The sequence below is a fragment of the Prionailurus bengalensis genome, chromosome E3 (assembly GCF_016509475.1).
Source record: "Prionailurus bengalensis isolate Pbe53 chromosome E3, Fcat_Pben_1.1_paternal_pri, whole genome shotgun sequence".
Lineage (NCBI taxonomy): Eukaryota > Metazoa > Chordata > Mammalia > Carnivora > Felidae > Prionailurus > Prionailurus bengalensis.
In genome coordinates, this window is record NC_057357.1 from 39109682 (window position 1) to 39135986 (window position 26305).

Genomic DNA, 26305 nt, shown 5'->3' on the forward strand with positions numbered 1-26305 from the left:
GACAGAGAGGGGCATACAGAATCCCAAGCAGACTTCAGGCTCTGAGCCATCAGCAGAGAACCCAACAATGGGGCTCCAACCCATGAACTGTGGAGATCATGACCCCAGCTGAAGTCGGATGCTGAACCGACTGAGACGCGCCAAGGCTCACTCTTGATAATGAGCAATCATACAGTAACTCCAAAGCAGCATGATGGTCAACTCAGAAAATTACACTAGAACCTCCTGCAGACATTAAAAGGGGAAAAAATACCAATGCCTGGATCCCACTCCAGAAAATAAGATTTAATTGGTCAAAGTAGGGCCCAACATCTGTATATATGCTGTCAAAGCTCCCCAAGTGATACTATCATGTATCCAAGACTGAAAAAACGCTGCCTTATTCTGAGAGCATTTCCAAAAAAGGAAGTGGGGAAAAAATTATTACACGCAACTTTTTAGCATGATCACCCAGAAAGGAAAAACTTGTCCTTAGGCAAAGCAATATGAAATACAATAATTAGAAACAAATAAAATTACCTATTTAAAGGAACAGGGTTGTACTTAAGTCTGAGTTCATTCATAACTGTGTACTGAGAGTGTTCTAAGTTCCTTGCAAACACTTTGATTACTACATTCAGTGAATTGGCAAAGATTAAAATGCTGGGAATGATAGGTCCATTCTACTGTCATCACTAAGAGCATGTCTTCCTGTCCACCATTTTTCGTAGGGCCCCCTTCAAGTCCCTGTTCCTCAGGCTGTAGATGAAGGGGTTCAGCATGGGGGTCACCACGGTATACATCACAGTAGCTGCTGTGTCCTTCTCAGAAGAGTGTGAGGACAAAGGGTTGAAATACACAGCAATGATGGTGCCATAGAAGAGGGAAACCACGGCCAGGTGCGAGCCACAGGTGGAGAAGGCTTTCCATCTTCCCTTCGTGGACGGGACTCTCAGGACAGCGCGGGTAATATGGACATACGAAGCCAGGATGCAAATAAATGGAGAGATCATGATCAGAGAACCCTCAGTCAGAATCATCACCTCATTGAGGTGGGTGTCAGAGCAGGACAGTTTCAGGAGGGGAGTCACATCACAGAAGAAGTGGGGGATGGCATTGTCTGCACAGAACGACAGTCGAGCCATCAGCAGGGTATGCAATAAGACATTCAGGTTGGCAATGACCCATGACCCAGCAACCAGCAGGGCACAGAGCTGGTGGGTCATCTTTGTCGAGTAGTGTAAGGGGTGGCATATGGCAACAAAGCGGTCATAGGCCATCACAGCCAGGAGGAAATTGTCCATGTCCACGAACATGAACACAAAATACATCTGTGTGAGACACCCAGAGAAGGAGATGGCCTGAGTCCCAAGGATGTGGTTGGCCAGCATCTTGGGGACGGTGGTGGTAGAGAAGCAGATGTCCACAAAGGACAGGTGGCTGAGGAAGAAGTACATGGGGATGTGCAGGCGGGGGTCCACGCTGATGGCCAGGAGGATGAGCAGGTTTCCCAGGACCGTGGCCAGGTACATGCTCAGGAAGAGCACAAAGAGGGCCTGCTGCTGCTGGGGCTGCCTGGAGAGCCCGAGGAGGAGGAACTCGGAGACACTCGACTGGTTTGCTCCTCTCATGGGGCTAGAAGCTGGTGCCCAGAGGCAGACAATGCAGGAAAAATTCAAAAGCCTTGAAAATGATGGTCAAGGTTGTGCAACTAAGAAGACTCCTAGGAGAAAAACTGAGTGACACAGGTGAGACATTAGAACCCTGCTCCCTGTGTGTTTTGGCCACTGATGGCCTTTTTGTGCGTGCATTCTTTCAATATCAAAATGAGGGCCATGCCTCTGGAAGGACATTGAGAGATTGGGACAATGGTTTTGTCCGGAAATTCTTTGTATGTTTGAGTTTTCTACCATGATCACGTATCTTTAAATAGTGTCATAAATCACTCAAGATATAAAAATATTAATAGAGACATTAATATTCATAGTACTGGAGAACACACGCTCTGTGGTTACCACAGAGACTGAAATATAGTAAGCATATGCCTTAATAGAGGATATTGATGTCTTTGTTGTCATTAGTGGTGTTGCCTTAGAGAACATTTTTCAGTTGCATCATCTCTAATCCGGACATGCTACACATTGTGAATATGTTTCCTCTGTAGATGTTATCAGTAATCACTCAGAATGGTAACATTGCTGCCGCTTCTTCCTGGGCTCACATTTTCTGAGCAACTTATGGAGCTCTGAGCCAGTCCTTCTTGGTTATATCCACTGAGCTCCCTCTAATCTAACTTGTAAAATGGAAATGGAAATAATCCAGACATATGGGAAGACACTCGGCCAATTGTTTTTCCTTACAGTTCAGGTCTCATAAACAGACAAGGCATAGATGGTCATATATGACCGGAAGGGATGATTGATGATCTCAGAACTGTTTCCTTGGCTCCACTTAAAAGAAAGATGTAGCGAGGCGTGCCCCTGCAAAGGCTTCCACCTTAACAATCAGTGATGGGTAAAGCCCCACTGATCTGACTCTTACCCGGAAAGAAGGGCAGTTATGACAGTCACCAGGAGTCCCAGGCTTGCTTCACTTTTCCAGACCTGGCCAGAGATTATTGGTTTGAGGGGAATGGACTTGTCACTGGGGTTTTCAGGCTAAGTCTGTATGAACAAGGGCTAAAGCACAGAGACTCAACCCTTGGTGCAGGAAGGATGTTTGAGAGAATCAGAGGGCCAGCTCTTTACGAGAGCCACCATGGCCACTAGGGCCATATTCCCTAAGAGACTCATTAGAGAAAAGGAGCAAGTAATTGTCCCTTTTTCTCCTCAGGCTCTTTTAGGTCCAACACTGGTAATAAAGACCTATTGTCGGAGTTATGTAATTACTGCTTTAGGGCTTGGCAACAATCTTGGGGGAAATCATCAGCAAGAACTTTCCTACTAGAGAAAACTTACGGTCCTATATTTTATACTCCACTCCCACTGGGGTAGTGTCCTTGTTAGGAAATATACATGATGCTACATATTAAGAGAATAAACTTTGAATTCACACAGCTGTGTCCTTAATTCCCAGATCTGCCATTACCAGTTGTGTAATCTTGAGAAATCTATCAACCTCCACAGAATCACAAAATAATATTCACCTTGTACAGTTGTGTAAATGAAGTAATTTGAGTTAAACATCTCATGACCCTTAACCTCATCGATGCACTGGGCTCGAACCATGTCCACTACGTAGAAGCTAAAGATGTTAAGTGATATTTACATCTATCGTCCTCTGCTCAATCATCTGCGTTCTGGATAAGTATCATTTGTAAACAGCGTCTTGTGTTTCTCTTCATATGGCAGTAGTCATTTTTATACAGGGTCAGCTGACAAGTTTTTTATCCTATATTCTATATTTTTATTATGTATTTAATTTGAGGTAGACTATGAACCATTTTTGAGTCCATTTATAAATTAATATAACATGGGTGCCAATGAGGAACACAGAATTTCTGAGTCCAGGAAGTATCACTACATAGCACTGAAGGCAAGATCTGGCTTTAAGGTGCCCATAAAGCTCTTGGTCTTATGCACTGTAAAATTTACTTTCCTAAGTTGATAATATTAAAGAGTTACTCTTAAAAACCATCCACCTCGGGGCGCCTGGGTGGCGCAGTCGGTTAAGTGTCTGACTTCAGCCAGGTCACGATCTCGTGGTCCGTGAGTTCGAGCCCCGCGTCGGGCTCTGGGCTGATGGCTCAGAGCCTGGAGCCTGTTTCCGATTCTGTGTCTCCCTCTCTCTGCCCCTCCCCTGTTCATGCTCTGTCTCTCTCTGTCCCAAAAATAAATAAATGTTGAAAAAAAAATTAAAAAAAAAAAAACAACAAAAAACCATCCACCTCAATCAGAAGTGCCAGTTGAATCACTAAAAAAAGTCTTCTGGAGACCAGTGTTACTCTAAGTGATCTTACACTTAGGTTATTTATAAAGAATGTATTCTTCATGCTGATTATGATGTGTTAGTAAATATCATTCACTTGTTCCCAGTAACTCAAGGTAAGAACTTCAGGGCCATAGGAATCCCCATGTCTCCATAAGATACATGTTATCAGATATCAAGTTCTGCACATTCTATCTCCAAAAATTGGCCTAAAAACACCTCACCATGTGAATTATCAAAAATCTGTGGAGGAAGGGAAAGTAGTCACTGGATTACTAAAGACACTGTTTGCAAGTGACAGAAAACCAACTCCTACCAGTTTAAGAAGTGGAATCTATTGGCTGATGTAATTTCAAAGTCCAAATTTCTTGCAAGTTTCAGGCAGGGCTAGATTCAGGGACCCAAATAACGACATCAGGACATGTATTTCTTATCTCTCTATTCTGTTAGTTTCTGTTTGACTTTGTTCTACAGACTGTGTCTCTCCATGTGGCAGACAAGATGGCCACCAGTACCTCCAAACTCACATCCTCCTAAACTAGCAATCGCTGGGCACATAGAACTTCTCTCTACCCATGGTTTTTTTTTTTTTTTTAATTCTTTAAAAAAATTTTTAAGTTTACTTATTTATTTTTGAGAGAGAGGGAGAGAGAGAATCCCAAGCAGGCTCTGCACCACCAGCACCAGAGCCTGGTGTGGGGCTCGAACCCATGAGCCATGAGATCATGATCTGAGCCAAAATCAAGAGTCAGACACTTAACCGACTGAGGCACCCAGGTGCCCCCTTTTAAAATTACTTTTTGGGGGGGCGCCTGGGTGGCTCAGTCGGTTGAGTGTCCGACTTCGGCTCAGGTCACGATCTCGCGGTCCGTGAGTTCGGGCCCCGCGTCAGGCTCTGGGCTGATGGCTCAGAGCCTGGAGCCTGCTTCCGATTCTGTGCCTCCCTCTCTCTCTGCCCCTCCCCCGTTCATGCTCTGTCTCTCTCTGTCTCAAAAATAAATAAACGTTAAAAAAAATTTTTTTAAAATAAATAAAATAAAATTACTTTTTGGGGCACCTGGGTGACTCAGTTGGTTGGGCGACCAACTTCGGCTCAGGTCATGATCTCGCGGTTTGTGAGTTTGAGCCCCACATCGGGCTCTGTGCTGACAGCTCAGAGCTTGGAGCCGACTTCGGATTCTGTGTCTCCCCCTGTCTCTGCTCCTCACCTGCTCACGCTCTGTGTCTGTCTCTCAATAATAAATGCATGTCAAAAATTTTTTTAATTATTTTTTAATGTTTTATTTATTTTTGAGAGAGAGCATGGGAGCAGAGAGAGAGGGGGGGACAGAGGATCCAAAGCAGGCTCTGTATTGACAGCAGCAAGCCTGATACGGGTCTTGAAGTCACAAGATCATGACCTGAGTCAAAGTCGGTGCTCAACTGACTGGGCCACCCAAGCACCCCTAAAATTATTTTTAAAGATTTATCCCCTTTTCAGTGTAGGCACCGTGGAGTGGTTCAGAGGTTTGGAATGAGGCTTCACAATTTTTTTAAATATGGAAGCTTCACGAATTTGTGTGTCACCCTTGCGCAAGGGCAAGGGTGGATCTCTGTATCATTCCAACTTTAGAATATGTGCTGCCAAAGCAAGCATGTGATTTTGTTTAGTAAACTCTACCCCCAACATAGGACTCAAACTCAAGGACCCAAGATCAAGAGTTGCCTGCTTTATCGACTGAGCCAGTCAGGTGCCCCTACCAGTGTTTATTTATAACTTCAGGTGAGACCATGATAATTTCTTCTTGGATCATATGCCCAAATCAGAACCAATCATTCTGGATGGGAGAGTAGGATGTTTTGGTAGTCTTGGGTCTTAAGCCCAAAGCATTCCATGTGGGAATCCAGTGATGTACATTATCATCATGACTAAATGTAGGCAGGGAGGAGTTTCCCAAACAGATACAAAGAATGGGAATGGGAAGGAATGTCCTTGAACAAAAAATCTAGTTACTAAGATCCACTCTTTGCTCCAACAGCTGAGTTGTACAAAGCATTGGAGAATGAACACTTAAGACAAAAGGATAAATTAGTAAGCTGTTCTAAAAGGTGAACTAAACAAACAAAAAATCTGCAATTAATGATAACCCAGTATCAGTGAGCACTCCTAGCACCTAGATCTTGGCTTCTAAACACCATTTCCTATTAAAAAGAATTAGGATTCCATAGAGAAAGGGCTGATTGCAAGTTTGGGCAGGAATAAGATAAGGTGAGTTTAGGACATTATATGTATGTAAGTAAATAAGCAAATACTCAAAGTTCAATGAGAACATTTCTAAACTGCAAATGACTTTCAAATGAACCAATATATCCATACATTTTTCTTTTTCTTTAGGCTTGAAATTTTTCAAAGTAAAGATATGTGAATAAATAGAGATCTTTAAAAAGGAATAAAGATGTGATATTGAAAAGACTCCCCCCCCCCACTGGCCAAATTCGAAACAATTTGGGCATCAAATAAATAAATAATAACTATAAGTAATTACAACACTTTAAAATATTAAAATCTAGGAATCAGTAATAATAGTATACAAAAGAGAAAAATATAAGGTAATTTGCTATAACTGGAGGTGAAAATCAATAATTAAAGGGAAAGAATTTAGCATGTACTCTGTCTTTTAAAAATGATCTTAAGTTCATGTTGGGTTCATTTTGGGGGGAAAGCTCTTCTTTACAGAATAATGCCAATTAAGAAATATAGAAAAATGAACCCACAAACATATGGCCAACTAATCTTTGACAAAGCAGGAAAGAGTATCCAGCGGAATAAAGACAGTCTTTGCAGCAAGCGATGCTGGGAAAACTGGACAGTGACATGCAGAAGAATGAACCTGGACCACTTTCTTACACCAGACACAAAAATAAACTCAAAATGGATGAAAGACCTAAATGTAAGACAGGAAGCCATCAAAATCCTGAAGGAGAAAGGAAGCAAAAACCTGTTTGATCTTGGCCGCAGCAACTTCTTACTCAACACGTCTCCGGAGGCAAGGGAAACAAAAGCAAAAATGAACTACTGGGACCTCATCAAGATAAAAAGCTTCTGCACAGCAAAGGAAACAATCAGAAAAACTCAAAGGCAACCAACAGAATGGGAGAAGATATTTGCAAACGACATATCAGATAAAGGGTTAGTATCCAAAAATCTATAAAGAACTTCTCAAACTCAACACCCAAAAAACAAACAATCCAGTGAAGAAGTGGGCAAAAGGCATGAATAGACACTTCTCCAAAGAAGACATCCAGCTGGCCAACCGACACATGAAAAAATGCTCAACATCGCTCATCATCAGGGAAATACATATCAAAACCACAATGAGATACCACCTCACACCTGTCAGAATGGTTCACAATAACAATTCAGGCAACAACAGATGTTGGTGAGGATGCGGAGAGAGAGGATCTCTTTTGCGCTTCTGGTGGGAATGCAAACTGGAGCAGCCACTCTGATAACAGTATGGAGGTTCCTCAAAAACTTAAAAATAGAACGAACCTTCAACCCAGAAATTGCACTACTAGGTATTTATCCAAGGGATACAAGTGTGCTGTTTCAAAGGGACACATGCACCCCAATGTTTACAGCAGCACTATCAACAACAGCCGAAGTATGGAAAGAGCCCAATGCCCATCGATGGATGAATGGATAAAGAAGATGGGTTATATATATATAATGGAGTATTACTCGGCAATCAAAAAGAATGAAACCTTGCCATTTGCAACTACGTGGATGGAAATGGAGGGTAGTATGCTAAGTGAAATTAGTCAGAGAAAGACAAATATCATAGGACTTCACTCACATGAGGACTTTAAGATACAGATGAACACAAGGGAAGAGAAGCAAAAATAATATAAAAAAACAGGGAGGAGGACAAAACAGAAGAGACTCATAAATATGGAGAACAAACAGAGGGTTACTGAAGGGGTTGTGGGAGGGGGGATGGGCTAAGTGGGTAAGGGGCATTAAGGAATCTACTCCTGAAATCACTGTTGCACTATATGCTAACTAACTTGGATGTAAAAAAAAAAAAAAAATGAAATGACATGAAATGAAACATTCCATGTAAAAAAAATAACGATCTATCTTATGTTGTCTAATTTTACATTCACATAAAAATAAAAAAGAAATACAGAAAAATGATAGAACTAAGAAACCTTCATTCTTTAATTCCCAGTGAAATAAGTGATTGATACAATGATTATGAAGGAATGTTAAAAGCAATATGTCATAGAGGCATTTGGGTGGCTCAGTCACTTGAGCCTCTGACTCTTGATTTCAGCTCAGGTGATGATCTCACAGTTCATGAGGTCCAGCCCCATGTCAGACTCTGCTCAGACAGCGCAGAGCCTGCTTGGGATCCTCTCTCTTTCTGCCCCTCGTCCACTTGTGCGCGTGCTCTCTCTCGCTCTCAAAATAAAGCTTAAAAAATTGTTTTTACAAACTCACTACCACGACCATCTTTCCCAGTGACGCAACCTTTACCAAGCTATCACATAAAATCACTAATACCTCCAATTCCAATACAACACCATAGGATTAATGGAAGCCTTCTCTTTTCCCATTTCCATCACTGAGAAATCTGGTTCCCATTAACCTCAATATATTAACTTATTTGTTTAGCTCCCTGTACATAGCCCATTTCCTGACCCCACCAAGCTGCCTTCTAGGTTGGCCACAGCAGGCTGATTTCCGGCCAGCCCTGTACCTGGCCCTGTGCCAAACTAGCTCTCCTGTCTGATCTCAAATGAGAACTGTTTGCACCAACTTTTATGGGCTTGATTCTCTAGACAAGTGGCTCACAACCATACGACACTGGACATAGGGGGGTATTTTTAGTCGTCATAACTATGGGGGTGCTACCAGCATCTAGAAAATAAAGTGCAACAATGCTGTTAAACATTCCACACTGCACAGGAGAGCCCCCTACCACAGAGAATGATCTGGCTCACAGTGTCAAAAATGCTAAGGTTGAGAGTATAATACATCTAATTTAAATGATATAGGACTAGGCACATCAAAAGATCTGAGTCTTGCCAACTTAAGAAGTTTCATTCAAGGACATCTACTGGGCATGTATTTGAGGCAAGTCGGCTTTCTCACCCTCCTCTGCTGCCTAGTGTGCAAGCCTAGGGACGTGGACATGCACACGGCCCAGCAGGATTCGACCCAGGTCTCCTGGTCAGCAGGTGGCTCAGGGACTCCAAGGCCCAGGATCCTGAAGCAAGGGCTCAACAACAAAACCCACCCAGCAGGAATACGTCCCCACACTGAGAGCTTGTGTCTTCCATAAGCTGTAGGTCCCAAAGGTGCCCGAACATACCCAAAGCCACTCGGCTAAGAGAGTCTTCATGCACTCAAGTGTTTATTGAGCACCTACTATAAGCCCCTACTGGTAATACAGCAATTGGCAAAATGTTTTGTTGTTGTTGTTGTTGTTGTTGTTGTTGTTGTTGTTGAAGTAGGCTCCACACCTGGTGTGGAGCCCAATGCAGGGCTTGAACTCATGACCCTGAGATCGAGACCTGAGCTGAGGTCAAGAGTTGGTAGCTTAACTGACTGAGCCACCCAGGAGCCCCCAAAATTAATTTTTAAGACAGAAGAAGAAAGGGAGTTGGATTCCAGATCAGAGGAAGTTGCTGCTTTTCATTTTTGTTTTCTTCCTCACCAGGCTCCAGGTCTGCAGCTTAAAAGAGCACACCCACATTTAACCTGAACACAAAACACACTAGTCATCTTCTCAGGGGCCATTGATTGTCTCTCCCCCGTTAGGATACTAGCCCTGCTCACTTTCATTATTTAAAAGGGGATAAGGGGGTGGCGCCTGGGTGGCTCAGTCTTTGGGTTCCCAACTCCGGATTTCCGCTGGGGTCACTGATCCCAGGATCGTGGGATTGAGCCCCTTGTAGGGCACCACGCTGAGCATGGAGCCTGCTTAAGACTCTCTCTCTCTCTCTCTCTCTCTCTCTCTCTCTCTCTCTCTCTCCCTCTCTCTCTGCCCCACTGGCACACTCTCTCTCCCTCTAAAATAAAATTTAAAAAAAAAAAAAGAGGAAAAGGAAAAGGGAAATGAGGGGGGAGGGGAGCACTAGAGGTGGCTAGTCTGAGATTCAATTCCGGATGCAGCACCTTAGCAAGCTCAAAAGCCTGGCGTGGTATTTCCGGGGACACCGGGCTCACACTGAGATTCTAACACTGAGGCCCTGGAGGAACTATAGTCACAGAAGTAATTATATTGAAACAACAGAACCCCACGCAGAAAGTCACCCATAATCTTAACCCAGATCAAGACAATGTCATTGCTGGCCTGCATCACCTCAATTCTCGCCAAGCGCCCATTCAATTCTGACATTTATATCACAGGTGCAACGTCTGTTCTCCACATTTTCTGTGTACCTGTTGAGTTCCATACTCTGCATTTTGCTAGAGTCTCTTTTCTCTCCCCTCCCCTGTGTGTTTCTGCGTGGTCACCGTTTCTTTCTTGGGCAGTCCTGCAAAAAGGGCTGAGGGTTGGGAGTTGCCATTTTAGGGAAATAGGATCACATCTCTCATCATACTGGAATCTTTCAGGCCCCTGCAAGTTTGAACATTGGAAGCAGGAGTTGATTCCCCGATTCTCACCTCGTTCGGATACGGTTCCTAGAACCTAAAACGTCCCTCTAACATGTAAAGGTTAGACCCACCCCACTACCCCAGGTGGGACTCGAACCCACAATCCCTGGCTTAGGAGGCCAGTGCCTTATCCATTAGGCCACTGGGGCAACCGCCAAGATGCTTGCTTAGTGGCTAGAAAGTGATCCAGTGATTGGTTTGGGTTTTTACTCAAAACCAGGCCGAGTCCGTAGTGTGTATTCCACCCTCCAGGAAGAACCGCCCTCCTGGAAACAAGCGCCCCCTCTCCGCGGAGCTCCCGCGCAAGGGGGCGCAGTCGCCACCCGCAGCGCCCTCCTCTGCCTGCGTTCCTGCAGCTGCTCCACAGGCCTCGCGGAGTCTGGCTCTTCCATTTGCTCCAGAAGGGGTCCCACGCTCTGAAACGTACTGGATTCTCCTTCGGATGAATGGATTCAGAGTGCAGTAGGGGGCTCCGGCTGGGTCAGACGGTGGAGCGTTGGGCCTGGCCACCGGGCTGTGTCGTTGACAAGTGTTCGGTCCTCTCCGGGCCCAGCGTGACCAATGACCCCGCAGAGCGCAGGGCTGGGAGGTAGACGGTGCGGGGCCGTTACAGCGTGCAGGGAGGAGGCGACCCTCCGGGCTCTCCGAGGCTCCCCCGCGGGCCGAAGTCAGAGCCTCCTGCGCTGCGGTCCCGCGCTGGGCGCCACACCTCCGGGCTTGGCTGACATCCAGGGGATGGAGACATCCCGGAAGATTCTACCCGGGGCCTCACCTTTCCAGGCTCGCGCGCGAGAACTGGCACCGAGCGCCAGACCAAACCCCTCCGCTTAGGGCTGCCTGGAGCCGAAGGTCCGGGTATCGTGCACACACCCCCTGCAATTTTCCTCGCAACACTCCCCCTCAGTTATTCACTGAGGCTTGTAATGTAGCCAATGATTTAAAAAAAAAAAAAAATCAGCAGAATCTGGAGCCGCTCATGATTCTCTCTCCCCATCGCCCTAAGATCTCCGGGACCTCAGAGCCTCCTTCGCCACACCTCCAAATGTATCCTTTATCATTTGTGCAACAAAATTCGGGGGAGAGGGGGACCTCGCCCTTCCGGTGAGAGAGGTCTCCGCACTCGCTCGCCTTTTATATAAAATCATCTGCATTTTAGCAGGAGAAGGCGGAGGCCCCCTGAAACGCGCTGTCCAGCCGCAGCTGGTCGCCCGTGGGGGAGGGACAGGGGTCATCCATGCATCCTCCTCTCGCGGGGCCACAGGTTCAAGGCGGAACTCAGGAGCAAGTTCTGCTCTCTGCCTTCGCCTCGCCTGTTTGCGGAGATTGGCAAATGCTCTCGGTGCGTCCCGCAGGTTTGGGGATCCACGCAGCCCGGTGGTTTTCCACATCCGTGTAAATGTGGCCAGGAATTTTTTTTTTAACTCTCTCGAAAGCTCTTCATCGCTTTTATGTGTGTTTGTTTTGAATATCCAGCATTTCCCGTTGTTTTTAGCCAGTGGGTTGGTCCCCCCCAAATCCCGCCCATTTGTGTTACTGGAAACTCTAAGTCTCTCCTGGTGGTTTTCTTTGTAGCAATTTCCTCAAAACTACTAACAATTTTTTAGAAACAATAAATAAAGGTTAAAAACAAACCAACAACAACAACAAAAAACTTTGGGACAGGGATGACTCCCCCCAGCAAATCTGATTCGACGGACAGCCGTGGGGGCTTGCATGGGCTCTGGAAGAAAGAGATTTGGCCTGAGATCTGCCCACAGTTGCCCAGAAAGCGGGACCCTTCACCCGTGGTGGAAAGCAGCTCTCAGGGATTGGAACTCCTTAGGGGTCAAAGTCAAACCCCACCTGGGTCTCCAATCGCCTGGACCTCACAGCCTGACGTTCAGAGAGCAGCACAGGACCCTAGTCGTGACTGCACTCGGTCCCCTGGTGGGCTCTGGGACCAAGGCAGGGGAGGGACAAGGAAATGGAGGGAGGAGGTGGGGGAAGAAAGGAGAAGGGAGAAGGGCCCGAGCGCCTCCCCAAGTGCGCACCCCACTCTGCCCCCGCAGTCGTGCCGGCGTATGAAATCCTGGATGCTCAGCAGCGGGCCTCTGAATGCCACCCGGGCATTGCTGGCTTGAACCTCAAAGTTATGATTGTGGGGAGCGTTGCCTCTCACGGATTCCCCTCCCCCAACTACTGGCCTTGCACTAAACCTGACGCAGCCGCGGGAGGAGCGCCCTCCCCGGGGAGGCCTGCACGTCTGGAGCCCCAGGATTCCAATCTAAAAACTTTTAAAAAGCACCCGGGGTCGACCGTAGGCTTTCAAAGATTCTCTTTTAATTCTCTCTTGCAGTGTCCTGTTCCCACGCCCAGTGGCTGAGGTCCTGGGACAATTCCTCAATCTCTGAGAGGGCTTTGCACAAAAAAAAAAACAAACAAACAAAAAACAGGGCTCGTCCGGGATTTGAACCCGGGACCTCTCGCACCCTAAGCGAGAATCATACCCCTAGACCAACGAGCCGCAGAAACGCTTTCCTCTGGCTCTCTTTATGACTTCGTGGCGACCCGGGGTTTGGGGCAGGCGGAACTAGGGAAGTGACGCGAGAAGGAGCTTCGGGTTTCAGACCCGCGGGGAAGGGCTGAGTTCAGAAGCGGGCCCCTCACGCCCCCCACCCCCCAATCCGGTGGCCTCAGCGCTGACGCAGTAAGGAGCCCGAGGCCACGTAGACGGTCCGTGCGTCCCGGCGCCTCCCTGAAGTCACTTTGCAGACATTCCTCGCGGCCGGGAGCACCCTGACGGCACCCTGGGGCAAAAGCCAGCGCGGGGCTCCCGGTAGGAGGGGCAGCGTTGCGTGTCTTTCGATTCTAGGTCAGTGGGACACGTTGCGTGGAGGCGCAGCCCCCGGTGTCCGTACGACTTCCTAAACTCCTCCTGCAGGGTTTTATGACCCAAACCAAGAAAACAAGCCGCCCAACGTGGGGCTCGAACCCACGACCCTGAGATTAAGAGTCTCATGCTCTACCGACTGAGCTAGCCGGGCGCCCCTTAGTCGTGACTCTAGATGCTAAAGTGATCTGAAGTTGATGGGAACCAGGTAAAGTAATGAATTGGACCTGAGCACCAGGGACGTTCAGTAGCCAAGACCCCCGGGCCCCACAGAAATTCCCCACTGCAGCAAGGGTGCTGCCAGCCCAGGACTTCCCTCCCGTCCTCGGGGCCTCTAGCTGGGGAACCCGCCTGGGCCCTGTGCCCGCCGAGGCCGACCTGGCGTCAGGCGCAGGAGGAGTAGCCCCCGCAGCTGAGTGAAGGGGCCGGAGCCAGCGGCGGAGAGAAAGCCTAAGACAGGATGTACCACAGTTAGTTTAAACACTGACCCCTTGAGAGACATCTGGATTATTTCCAGGGTTTTTTGTTTTTGTTTTTGTTTTTTTTTTTTGGGGGGGGGGGCTGTTACAAACATGTAACACCCAAATAAATACCCAAAGGTGCAATCGAGGTCATATGGTGGTTATCTGTTTCGCTTTTAAAGACACTGCCACATTGTTTCCTAGCGTGGCCAGACCGTTTTCCTTCCCCATCGGCAGTGTATGAGTGGCCCAGTTTCTCCAACAAAATGTTCAATAGAAAGAGTGGCAGCATCCTTCTATCTCCAACCTCAAAGACAATATTGCCAGGGATTCACTATCAAGTATGAAGTTTGCTGTAGTATTTTGTAGATAATTTTGGTAATTATGGGTGTTATCTCCTTTTGCTAGTTTGCTAAGAATTTGTTTAAATATTTATTTATGGGGGGTGGGGATGAGCAGGAGAGGGTAGAAAGAGGGGGAGAGAGAATCCCAAGCAGGCTCTGCACTGTCAGGGTAGAGCCCCAAGCAACATTTAAACCCACCAACCAGGAGATCTTTACCTGAGCCAAAATCAAGAGTGATACACCTAACCCACTGAGCCGCCCCTCCTAAGAATTTTAAAAGTCATAAATGGAAGTTAGATTGTATTGAGTACTTTTCCTTGAATTTGTTGCATACATCAGATTTGTCTAATGTCAAGTAAACTTCGCGTTCCCTAGGATAAACTTGACTTGGCCATGGAATATTATCCTTCTTACATGTCATAAGATTTGGCTTGCTAGTATTTTGTTTTAGAATTTACATCCATTTCCATGAGATTATAGATTATGTGCTTTTAAAATTCTTTTTCGTGCTGTTTAGTTTTCGTATCAGAGTTGTGCTGGCCTCGTAAAATGTGTTGTGGGATTCCGTCTTCTACTCTGTGAAAGATTTTGTGTGAGATTAAAATTTAGTTTCTTGAATGTTTGGTAGCATGCCCCCACTGAAGCCATCTGAGTCAATAATTTTCTTTGGAGGATAATTTTTGACCATTGATTCATTTTCTTTATTAATTTAAAGGTCATTTACATTTTTATTCCATTTTGATCCCATTGAGGCATGTTTGTTGTTGTTGTTTGTTTGTTTTTTAAGAAGGCTTTCTGCCCAGCGCAGAGCCCAACACGGGGTTTGAACTCACAACCCTGAGATCAAGACCTCAGCTGAATCAAGAGTCAGATGCTTTAATTGACTGAGCCACTCAGGCACAAGGCATGCTTTTTAATTCAAAGAATTATGTATTTTTCTAAGTTTTCACAAAGCTGTTTAGCATATGCTTTTAAGTTATGTAATGACTGTGAAGTCATTCTTATCCCTGATATGGGTTGTATGTCTTCTTCCTTTATTTTGTAATCAGTTTTTGCAAAGTTTTATCAATAACTTTTTTTTTCAAGATCTGCTTGAGGATTTGTCATTAATCTCTATAGTATGCTTGTTTTCTAGTTCACTGATTTCCTATCTTATTATTTTTTCCCTTGTTCTAACTTCTTTGGGTTTATTTTTGCTGTTCTTTTTCTAACTTCTTGACATTACTATTCAACCTTTCTTTTCTATTATATGCATCTAAGACTATCAACTACTGCTTTAGCTAGGTCTTACAGGTTTTGGTATACAGTATTTTCACCATCATTTATTTCAAAGTATGTATTTCTTCGAACTTTCTTTGTAATTTGTTCTTTAATCATGGAACTTCTAAGGTGCGTTGCTTAATCTGTAATCATATTGGGATTTTTTGGGGTTTTGTGGTATATATTTTGACCTATTTTTCATTTACTATTTCTGCACCTTTTTAAGCTGTTAGATACATCTATTGAATTTTGTTTCACTTTTTGTGTATTTTTATTTTTAGAGGAATTTACATCTTTTTCAATCTTCTAGAGCATTTTACATAGCTTCTGTTCTCAAAGATATTTTAATTAGTCTTCCATTAGTTTATGCATAGTAAGATTAGTTGTATTATGATCTGTGTCTTACAATCTTAGCATCTGAAATCTTGGCAATTTTATTTCCCTTGCTTGTTGTTCACTGGTTGTTGCTCATGGTGCCTTATTTCCTTGTTGTTCTTGTTTGTTTTGTGAGTTGCCCATTTCCCTTGTAAATTTCTTGATATATGGAATTCTGTGAGACCTAGAATAAAAGTGTGTCTGCACAGAAAATTGTTGTTGATTTCTGCCAGGGGCTCAAGGACTTACCATTCATGGGTCACTTTAAATTAAATCTTCTCCTTGAGGGTTTTGGGTTTTTTTCCCCAATCGGTCCTCAAGTACACAGAATTGGATTGTTCATGATCCTTGGTTCATAGTGCGCTCTCAAACTCACCATCCTCAACAAAAAGGAAGACCAACAGTTGTCCAACACCATGGTCCTCTCCACCACCATGTTCTTTTGCTTCCTCCTCTCCGGTGTAACATCCTTCAGATCCTCTAAGAGGCAGAAGGTCCTGGCACACCATGGCACTCTTGTTTCCACACATGCTGAAGGCATCTGCTGGGAACTTGCAACTCCACAGAAGTGCTTTCCCTGGGCCCCGGAGCCCGACGACGAGCAGGGAAAGGCTGGAGGAGTTCATCCCTGTCCCCTGAGTCCCACTTTCCTTTCAGTTTCCGGTACTGGGAGGAAAGGTGCCTTCCCCCCTGAGGGAGTGTTTTATAGGAATTTGGCACCTGGAGCCATCCCCGCCTCAAGGTTCTGCAGAACTGCGTCCACCCTTGTAGAGCTCTTGAACGTGGTCGGTCGGGCTTAGTCGCACGTGCAACATATTATTCTCTAATACAGTTTTAAAGTGTTAACATCTGTTTGACCTTTTAGCTAGTGGGGCAACGAGTTCACGGTCTCAGACTATGAGACCCACTATTCTTCAAATGCTTAGGTTTTCAAGCTTCGTCGTGTTGGCAGGACCCGGTCGGTTTCTCACGCGGCGAAGGCGACCCCCATCCACACACAGCCGGAGCTGCAGAAAAGGGGGAGGGGACCCGACCAAGGCAGGGACCAGGGCAGGGGCTGCGGGGAGAGCCCCAGGAGGCCACGCCCATGGGGGGGGGGGAAGGGCTCGGCGTCTGGGGGTCCCTCCCGCCACGCTGCAAAAACCAGAAGTCCATGGCTAGTCCTCAAGCTCCCACACTCCTGAGCCCGGGACCGCGCTGGGGGCCCCGCCTTGCCGCGCCAAAGGCGTCCTGGTGCACCGGAAGGACATCTTTCTCCCACCCCGGTGCCTCCAACTCCGACCGACAAAGCAGCATTTAGAGACGTGGCTCTATCAACGCTTTGGCGACTGGGCCCCAATTAAATTTTAAAGGCAGCGGTGGGCGGCACTGAGCCAGCTTGAGGCCTTTTTAAGCTTCCCTCCCCCGGTGGAGCCTGGCTCGGGGGTGGGGGTGGGGGTCTCGGGCCAGCTCTCCGATCCACGGGGAGACAAAAAGAAGGGCTCGTCCGGGATTTGAACCCGGGACCTCTCGCACCCTAAGCGAGAATCATACCCCTAGACCAACGAGCCCTGCTGCAGCTCGTGTCCAATCTCCTCTTTGTGACCGATAGGGCGTCCAGGGCGGGAACGGCGGAGCAGCGCGGGGAGGGGAATCGGTTTCAGATCCGTGGAGAAGGGCTAGAGGTTGGGATCCACGGCCGTGGAGGGAACCTAACACTCCCTGCGCCCACAAAGTGGGGAGCGGTTCCTGCGTGCCCCCAAAAAGGTGGCCTCGCCGATTCCGCTCCGCGCTCCGCCCCTGATGCGCAAGGGCGGCCAGCCGGGCAGGGGGTCCGTGCGTCCCCGCGCCGCCCTGCGGTCACTCTGCAGGAGCTCCTCCCGGCTGCTCTCCCCTCTCCCGCCCCTGGCAAGATCAAACCACGACATCGAGTTTCCGACGTGGAGCCTACAACCCACGAAGCTGACTAAACCAGGCGGCCAGCGACCTTCCTGCCCTAGGGTGACCTCGGCCCGGAGGGGCTGGCCCCTGGAGGGGGGTGGATCAGACCATCAACCAGACCCGCACCGGGGCGGCTCAGGGATGCCCTCCCCGGCTCAGCACGGGCGGGAGGAGGGTCTTCAGGTCCTCAGGTGGTGGGGAGGATGAGGACACTGCCCTTGGGGCAGAAGGACTGCGTCCAGGGATCGGGGGTCGGGTTCCCGGCACTCTGCTGTCTCTGTGTCCCTCCCCGTGTCCAGGCGCGACCCATCCCCCGAGGACCCGGCAGATGTGGGCTAGCGGGTTCGCTTTGTGCTGTCTGACCACCTAACCACCACCCCTCCCCATCCATGGCGCGCATTTCCTTGAGCTCTCATCTGGGCAAGCCCGGGGGAATGAAATTCTGCCCACGGAATCCGGGGTGTCGCTCCCTCTCTCCCCTCCTCCCTCCCACCCCCCTCAAAAAAAATCAAGTTAAGGGTAGGACTCACCTGAGACTCCAGCGGAGATCATCTGTACCCCCAGAAGAACCAACGATGCACTTTGCCTTACTTTAGATAACCTCCTCTTACTTCCCGGAGCGGTCTCCTTTAACCTCGGTGCCGCGGATTCCCAGCCACGGGAGATACAGACCACGGGGGCGTCTCACGACTCACGGTGCCCTAGGTCCCACGCGGGCTGTGCCATCGGGAGCCTCCGCCTGGTTGGTGGGTGCCGTCTCCGCTGAAAACGCGGACGGGAAAACGGAGGGGGGCTCGTCCGGGATTTGAACCCGGGACCTCTCGCACCCAAAGCGAGAATCATACCCCTAGACCAACGAGCCACCACGACGCGTCTCTTCCTCCTTCTTCTGCCGCCGACGCACGCGGAAGCGCTGAAATCACCCCGATAGCTCAGTTGTCAGCGCGTGCACCTGTGAAGCCGGCCCCGTGGGTTCGCGGGTTCGCAGCCTCTGTCAGATTTCGGACCGAGGGTTAGTTCTAGGCTCATCAACGGTCCACGAGCGGCCCCAGCGGCAGGAAGACCGAACCGCGGCCGCTCCCCAGCCCACCGCTTCCCAGCTACGCAGCTGATCGCGGCAGCGCGCAGGGCAGGGCTCGTCTCCCGCCCAGGCTTGCATCCGGCGAAGGAAAGAGAACTGCAGCTGTGCCCAGGGTGGACTGCGAGGGACACAGCTCACCCGCAGTTGGTCGCAAACCGGGACCGATGCTCTGCCTCCAATCCGCGGCGCCTGTCTTCCTGGGCTGGAGCGCTCTACATTGGCCGCGGACGGGAGTGGGCGGGGGAAGACGGAACAGATACTGGAAGTCACAAACTACTGATCGTTGGCGCCCCTTCTCAGGGGCGGGAAAACAGGCCTGACCCCTCGATTCCTCATTCCCTTGAAATACTTTGCTGAACTCTGACACTGAGTTCGGGCTTTGAGATCCGGCTCCTTCGCAGGGAGTGGGGCAGAGCCAGGGTCTGCCAATTTGGGACAAGAGACTGTTCAGGTTCCTGCCCAAAGGGGTCCGGAGGAGTGTGAAATGGGAAAGCAGAAGACGCAGGAAAGGAGGAACTAAGAGGGGCCTCAGAGAGAAAACCTGGGCTTCCACCAGCCGGGAGTTGCCCGGTTCAGTCAGGAAGGAGGACCGGGGCCGGCAAGCAAACTTGAAGCTGGGACAGGAGTTAATGTCTCAGGGCAGTGTTCTAAATACTTTACAAAAACAAACAAACAAAAAGTTAAGTAAGTTAATATCCCAAACAAATCTTTGAGTCATGAGCTGGGATTATCCCCACTTCACAGCTGGATAAACTGAGGTCCTTGAGAGGCTGGGTTTTGGGGGCCCAGATCTGTGGGGCCCAGATGGAAAATAGTGGAGTCTAGTCCTGTAGCTCTCCTGCAGCCCTAAAAGAACTGCCCAGAATGTGTGTTCTGCACGTTTCACATCTAGGGGAAGGCTCAAGGCCCCAGCCCACAAGCCAAGGAAAATCCCCCCCCCCCACACACACACACAGGATCTCTCCAGAAAGCACAGAGTTCCCCTGAGGCTGAGGCTGGGGGTACAGTGAGTACCAACCTGCTAACAGTTTCCCAGCGGCAGGAGGGCTGTGAATAGGGTCTCAGAGACACTGGGAGGGGTCCCTGCAGGGAAGCACTGCCAGGCTCGAGTAAGGAAGGCAGGCACAGAGGGAGTAGAGCCACCTGCAATTGGGTGGGGAGAGCAGAAAGCCCCAGAAATTGGCCCCTGTCACTGGGGTCAGGTTTAATTTTAAACGTGTCTGCTCCTCATTCCCTCTGCTGTCTTCACCACCACCTGGGCTCCTGGCTTTCTCTGTCCATCCCTGCAGGGCCAGGGTGTCCCAAAGGGCTACTGAGGGCAGGGGAGGCATCTCACTCCTGGGGGTCTGAATCGAATGTGTCTGGAAAGTGCCAGGAGGCCACATCTTGGCGTATCATCTGGGTTATTCTCTTTTATGGGTTCCAGGTTGGTCTGAGCCTCACAACAGATAGATGGTAAGATTTGTTCAAGCTGGGAGCCCCCAATGTCTAGGTGAAGGCCTCACTTACACCCACAGGTGTAGGGCTAGAAAAGGTGGGCCCACGGTGGACTTCAGGCCATGTCCCTGGGATAAGAGCCTCACCTCATCCTCCTCAAGGACAGCAGACTGAATGGGGAGAAGAGTAGAGTCTGAAAGGAAGCAGAACCGTAAGCAGGGGGACCAGGGAGGATCCTCGGCCCCTTCACCTAGTTCCCACACTGTGGAGGCCTCCGGGATGGGTGTTCCCTTCCTGCCTGACCCCGTGCCCACTCCCCTTCTCTGGAGACAGATCATCTCTTGTTCTGGGTTCCCAGGTGCACAGATCTGATGCTTCCCCCTCCACTACCCCCATCTGGGCCTACCCTGCGGTCTGACAACCTCATCACCCACCCCTGGAGAAGGTGGAGGATGTGAGAGTCATCTGGGATGAGGGGTGGAGAAGGCCCCACGGACTGATCCTGACTGACCCAAAGCCGACTCACGCCTGTGAGTGAGGCAGGGGGACCCAGTCCGTAGGGGAAAGGACCTAGACCCCACCTATAGGGACCTGCCCCTGTAGACTTGGCTCTGCCTTTCTAGGCTTAAGCCACCACCGCCCCTAAAAAATAAAACTCTAAAGATAAAGTGCCTCAGAATGTCTCCCTTGAGGGTAAAGGTTACACCCACGAACCGCATGCTCTTGTCATAGAATGAGCAACCAGAGGTTTCTTTTCTCAGGAAGATCTCAGGGTGGGGATTAGGAGTTGTTGAAAAGCCTGCTGAAGCCCAAAGGGTACACCCGCCCAACGTGGGGCTCGAACCCACGACCCTGAGATTAAGAGTCTCATGCTCTACCGACTGAGCTAGCCGGGCGACAGGCACACACCCTGGGCGCTCTGTCCTTTGTATTGAAGCCTCCGGTGACTTGGCTGCAGAGGTTCTGGGGGTGCGGCGGGGCGAAACGGAGGAGCCGCCCCTCCAGGACTGGGGACGAGGTCCCAATCTTTGAACGTGAAACGACCCGCTGACGCCCCCGCGGTGAAGGAAACGAGCCACCTCCTGCGACCTCAGGTGGCAAGGCTTGGGATCTGGGCTCCCGGAGTCCGCAGGCACGGCGCCCAGAACCCGGGGGAGCTGCGGCCGCCTCTCCGGCAGCAGGGTCTCGGGTCCGAGTCCCGAGGGCGTTGTGGGAGGACAGGGGCCTGCGCGGGTCCGAGTGCGAGTGCGGAGGGTCCCGGCTCTCGCCCCACCTCGTTCCTTGTCCTCAGGTCCCAGGGTCCTTCCCAGCGGGGTCCCTCTGCACGACGCGGAGTGAGGGACACTTCTCCCCAGCAGGAGAAAACCGCAGCCACCACCTGTCCCTATCTGTGCTCGCACTAGAAAGGCGAGACACCTTCTTGCCCTCCCCTCCCCACCCCCCGGAACCAGCAGAATCTGGACACTCGGGGACGCCCAAGGCTCCGGCGCAGGGCCGCTCGTCCCCCAAACCAGCACCGTACCTCAAACCAAAGAACGAAGACGACGGGTCGGGCCCTTAGGGACTCTGATCGCCCACCTCGCCGCAGGAGAAGGGACCCGAGGGATGGTCCCCCCAAGTGTCCCCCGATACCACAAAGGGGAGGGGGGATTCGGCTCGGGCCTCTGCGGTCCATTCCCGAGACGCACGCGCGGGGACGCTTCCCTCGGCCGCCCGGCCCCCACCTTCGCCCCCGCGAGGCGCGGCGGGGACTCGGGCGGCTGCGGAGCGGGGGCGGCACCGGGACCCGACGGGACGGGGTGATGCCAGGACTCCCCGCCCGCTCGCGGCCCGAAACTAAGAAGCCGCGCAGCAACATGCGGGGGACAGACGTCGCCCTGAACGCGGGGCCTCCGGCAGCATCGGCGCGCGGGCACCTCCACGGGTCTCGCGCGCCGATGCTGCCCGAAGCCCGGCGTTCAGAGACCCGTGGAGGTGCCCGCGCGCCCGCGGGGAGTGAGGAAGGGGGCGGTGCTGGCCACGGAGCCTGCGCCCCAGGGGCACGCCCCGGTGGCCTAATGGAGAAGGCACTGGCCTCCTAAGCCAGGGATTGTGGGTTCGAGTCCCACCCGGGGTAAGGTGGTCGTGTTTTTGACATTCCTGCGCTGGGGTGGTTTCTGTGGCCAGACTGTTGTCAGCCACCCCTGGGAGCGGCGCCTCCTAGGACCCCGAGGTCGGGGCACGGGTGTTTTCTTTAATACCCGTGAAGGTGAGGAAAGAAGGGACTGGAGCTAGCTGGGGGGGCGGGTGAGGGGTGTCTCACAGAGCGGAAAGCACACCTGCGCTCAGCTGGTTTGGGTGCTGATGGGTGGGGCTGAGGGCAGAACTTTTTCTGGGCCACCACCTATTAGCCCTTTGGTTAAATTCCTCTAGCTTTCCTGGTAAGGGGGTGAGGGTGGTCCTGATCCCTGGAATCTGTGTGCGGGGTGGCTCTTCTTAGCTTTTGGCAGGGGTTGGGGGGAATGGAGAGCTGAGAAAGTCCCATGGACCATACCTGGCATATCGTCCCAATCTGGACCCACGTGCAAAAAAAGACAGAAACATCTAGAAGAGAACGATCACACATACCTTCAAATACTGAACCCTCCGGGTCCGGGAATAACAATCCCAAGAGCAGAATCCTAGTCTCTCTTCCCCCAAACCCCACAATTCCTGGAGGAGGGGGATCCACCCCCGGAGGCAGGGGCTCTCTTCCTGGAGAAACATGACAACCTGCCCCGGGGGGGGGGGGGGGGGGGAGTGTTCTTCTTCCAACGGCCTTGCCTGTTGGAGCAGGACCAGGCTCTAGCGTCCCCTAGCGGAGCTGTGTCCCTAAATCTCACCGATGGGGTGGGGTGGGGCCGTGGATGCCGAGGTCCTGAAGACGCAGATGTCCACGGCAGGGCAGGACCCCGACGGTGGCAGGGAGCAAGAGGGGAAAATGATATTTGATATTTTGATATTTCAAAAGAAGCCTGGAGTGAGTCATCCTGAGAGAAATCAGAAGGCTGGAACTCACACTTAACGTCCAGTTAATATGACTTATTTAAATCAAGTGTGAGAGTGGGAGAGCCTTCGTCTTTTCTTCACCTCGGGCCTGGGGACCGAGGTGGCCACAAAGCAGCCACAGAGCCCATCCATGAAGTGGATCCGAGTCCACCGCCCGAATGTCAGCACGTGCTCCAACCCTGTTCGCCCCCCTCACCGGACTTCCCGGCAGCTCCAGGCCAGGCTCCGCGCATCTCTGTCCGCACCAGCCGCGGGTGGCCGATTTCCTTATCCCTTGTCGGCGATGATGGGCGTGGGGGAGGTGCCGGATAGGAGGTCCTAGAGCCACCTGTCCGTAAACCCAGACCTTTAAGGCTGCACAGAGTGCGCTCTGTGCCTGGAGGGGTAGATCCCAGGACGGGCCACGCCCCACTCAGGGCCTGACTCAACCTGGACATTTTGGCGGCTCCCGAAGTCCTCTGATGGACTGGGGCTGGGGGTACGGGGAGGCTGCTGAAGTTTCCTGGCTAGGCTCAGTAAAACCCTTAGTTTCAAGACTGTAGAACTGAGCCCCACCTTGGACATCAGATTTGCAGGGACGGTGCTGCTGATCAGCCGACGTTAAAGTTGATCAGCCCCCCTCCCCCCACTGCGGATGCTGACACCTTACATTTGGTGCTTCTGTGACCGACTGGATCCCCCTCCTGCGCGTGCCCCGGGCTAGAGAGGGCCTTCTGCTTTCCCCTCCACACCGCCAAGACCCTCACAGCTGGCTGAGGCCAGAAAAGTTCACGTGGGCCTCTGCCCTTGGTTCATTTTATCCTGAACAAAGCCTACATTTTGAGAAATCTGACCCGGGAGAGGGTACACGAGGGGGACCGCACCGGCCCGGCAGTGTCACGAAAGCTGGCAGGATTTTGCATCCTCCCTGAAGATAGGGAGCACCGCTCTTGCTGGCTGTCAATTAGGTCCTCACGTCAAATAAATCCGGAGAGGAGCTGGGGGGCGGGGGCGCGGTGAGTGTGGCTTCTGCCATTGGCTGATTTTCTCGGCGATTCCCTAGCATTCCCGGCAATAAATGGGCCCAGCGTTGACACTGCAGATCTTTGTGCAGCTGCCTGGAACTGAGAACCCTTTCTGAGACAGGGGGACCTTTCTGAGGTTGGGGGAAATGGAACGGGCTGTGGCTAATGAGCCCAGGACCAAGGCCAGACTGGAGCTCCCAATCCAGACTGGGAGAGGGCTCTGTGCTTTGCCAAGTAAGCTAGCCAACACTGGGAACTTTCCGTGGTTCTCCAGGTCCAGGAGGAACCTCAAGCCCTCCGGGAAAGCAAAGTCCCGGAGTCAGACTCAAACCCAATACTTAGCCCTTAGCAAAGCCTAACCAGGGGACCAATTGTGTTTATGGGTGTTGAGGACACCTGCCCTCTGTGGACCCAACACTGAGTGTCTGGACCCCTGCTTGCTGTGGTTTTCATCCCTGCAGGGACTATGAAGTACCATGATACTAGCTGTAAAGAAAAACCCCCTCGTGGGCCAAGTCAGATTCCATCTACCTAACTGTAAAAGCAAAACCCCGGGGGTGCTTGGCTGGCTCAGTCCATGGAGCATGGGACTCTTGATCTCGGGGTCATGAGTTCAAACTCCATGTTGGGTGTGGTGTGCCTAAAAAAATAAAATCTTTAAAAATAAGTATATAAAAGCAAGACCGCCCCAAAATAAAACTGTTTCCAAGAAATTTAACCACACATCCTAGAAAAATGTCCAAGAATGTGTATAGGAATACAAAAGTATCCAGCACCCCCCAGAATAAGATTGTAAACATCTGGCATTCAATTAAAAATTAGCAGACATGAAAAGAAGCAGGAAAATATACCCATAGTCAGAAGAAAATAATTAATAGTGACTCAGACATGAAGCAGATAATAGCATTGGTAGACAAGGATATTAAAACCCTTATATATTTTTTTTTAATTTTTTTTCAACGTTTATTTATTTTGGGGACAGAGAGAGACAGAGCATGAACGGGGGAGGGGCAGAGAGAGAGGGAGACACAGAATCGGAAACAGGCTCCAGGCTCCGAGCCATCAGCCCAGAGCCTGACGCGGGGCTCGAACTCACGGACCGCGAGATTGTGACCTGGCTGAAGTCGGACGCTTAACCGACTGCGCCACCCAGGCGCCCCCAAAACCCTTATATATTTAAGAAGCTAGAGAAAAAACTGAATATGTAGAGATGTGGAATACACAGAGAAAAACAGCCAATTTAACTTCTATAGATTAACTACAACAGTTGAGGTAAAAAGCACACTGGGTGAGATTAGTGGCAGATTAGACATTGTAAAAGAAAAGATTAGTGAACTTGAAGTCATAGCAATAGAGATGATTAAAAATAAAATCCACAGAAAGGAAAGACTGGAAACATAACATCGGCGGCTTTGGGACGATTTCGAGGAGACTGATATGTGCACAGTTGGAATACATGCAAATGGGAGAAACAGAAAAATATTTGAAAAAATGATAAAATTTCCAAATTTGACCCAAACTGTAAATCCACAGACTCCCCCCCCACCAAAAAAATGAACAAACTTCAGGCATAAGAAAATTTGAAGGAGGAGCTCCTGGGTGGTTCAGTCGGTTGAGCACCGACTCCTGATTTCTGCTCAGGTCATGATCCAGGGTCGTGGGATCAGCCTTACCTCAGACTCTTCCACGTGGATGATGGAGCCTGCTTAGGATTCTGTCCCTCTTTCTCCTACTTTCATTCTCTCTCTCAAATAAAACAGATAGATGATAGATAGATAGATAGATAGATAGATAGATAGATAGATGATAGATAATTTAAAAAGAAATATGAAGGAAACTATATCATGGCATATCATAATCAAACTGCTTAAAATGAGTGATAAAGAGGGGCGCCTGGGTGGCTCAGTCGGTTGAGCGTCTGACTCTGGCTCAGGTCAGGATCCCACGGTTTGTGAGTTCAAGCCCCGTGTCGGGC

General features: G+C 50.0%; 1 protein-coding gene, 7 non-coding genes and 1 pseudogene across 8 annotated transcripts; 1 reads left to right on the plus strand and 8 right to left on the minus strand.

The window, feature by feature from the left end:
• Positions 1-269: 269 nt before the first annotated feature.
• On the minus strand, positions 270-1709 carry LOC122471161 (olfactory receptor 1F1). The gene has a single exon (XM_043559456.1). It carries the CDS (start codon positions 1608-1610, stop codon positions 675-677), a length of 936 nt encoding a protein of 311 aa, XP_043415391.1. The 5' UTR covers positions 1611-1709; the 3' UTR covers positions 270-674.
• A 3728-nt stretch (positions 1710-5437) lies between these two features.
• On the minus strand, positions 5438-5538 carry LOC122472106 (annotated as a pseudogene).
• Positions 5539-10628: 5090 nt separating this feature from the next.
• On the minus strand, positions 10629-10701 carry TRNAR-CCU. Its single transcript has one exon. It is a non-coding gene; the product is annotated as a tRNA-Arg (tRNA).
• Positions 10702-12983: 2282 nt separating this feature from the next.
• Positions 12984-13055, minus strand: TRNAP-AGG. The gene has a single exon. It is a non-coding gene; the product is annotated as a tRNA-Pro (tRNA).
• Positions 13056-13502: 447 nt separating this feature from the next.
• Positions 13503-13575, minus strand: TRNAK-CUU. The gene has a single exon. It is a non-coding gene; the product is annotated as a tRNA-Lys (tRNA).
• A 3764-nt stretch (positions 13576-17339) lies between these two features.
• Positions 17340-17411, minus strand: TRNAP-AGG. Its single transcript has one exon. It is a non-coding gene; the product is annotated as a tRNA-Pro (tRNA).
• A 1160-nt stretch (positions 17412-18571) lies between these two features.
• Positions 18572-18643, minus strand: TRNAP-UGG. The gene has a single exon. It is a non-coding gene; the product is annotated as a tRNA-Pro (tRNA).
• A 2479-nt stretch (positions 18644-21122) lies between these two features.
• TRNAK-CUU lies at positions 21123-21195 on the minus strand. The gene has a single exon. It is a non-coding gene; the product is annotated as a tRNA-Lys (tRNA).
• Positions 21196-22342: 1147 nt separating this feature from the next.
• Positions 22343-22415, plus strand: TRNAR-CCU. The gene has a single exon. It is a non-coding gene; the product is annotated as a tRNA-Arg (tRNA).
• The last annotated feature ends 3890 nt before the right edge of the window (positions 22416-26305 follow it).

Coding starts and splice junctions, on each gene's coding strand:
- LOC122471161 (XM_043559456.1), bottom strand. CDS start 1,610: ATGAGAGGAGCAAACCAGTCGAGTGTCTCCGAGTTCCTCCTCCTCGGG.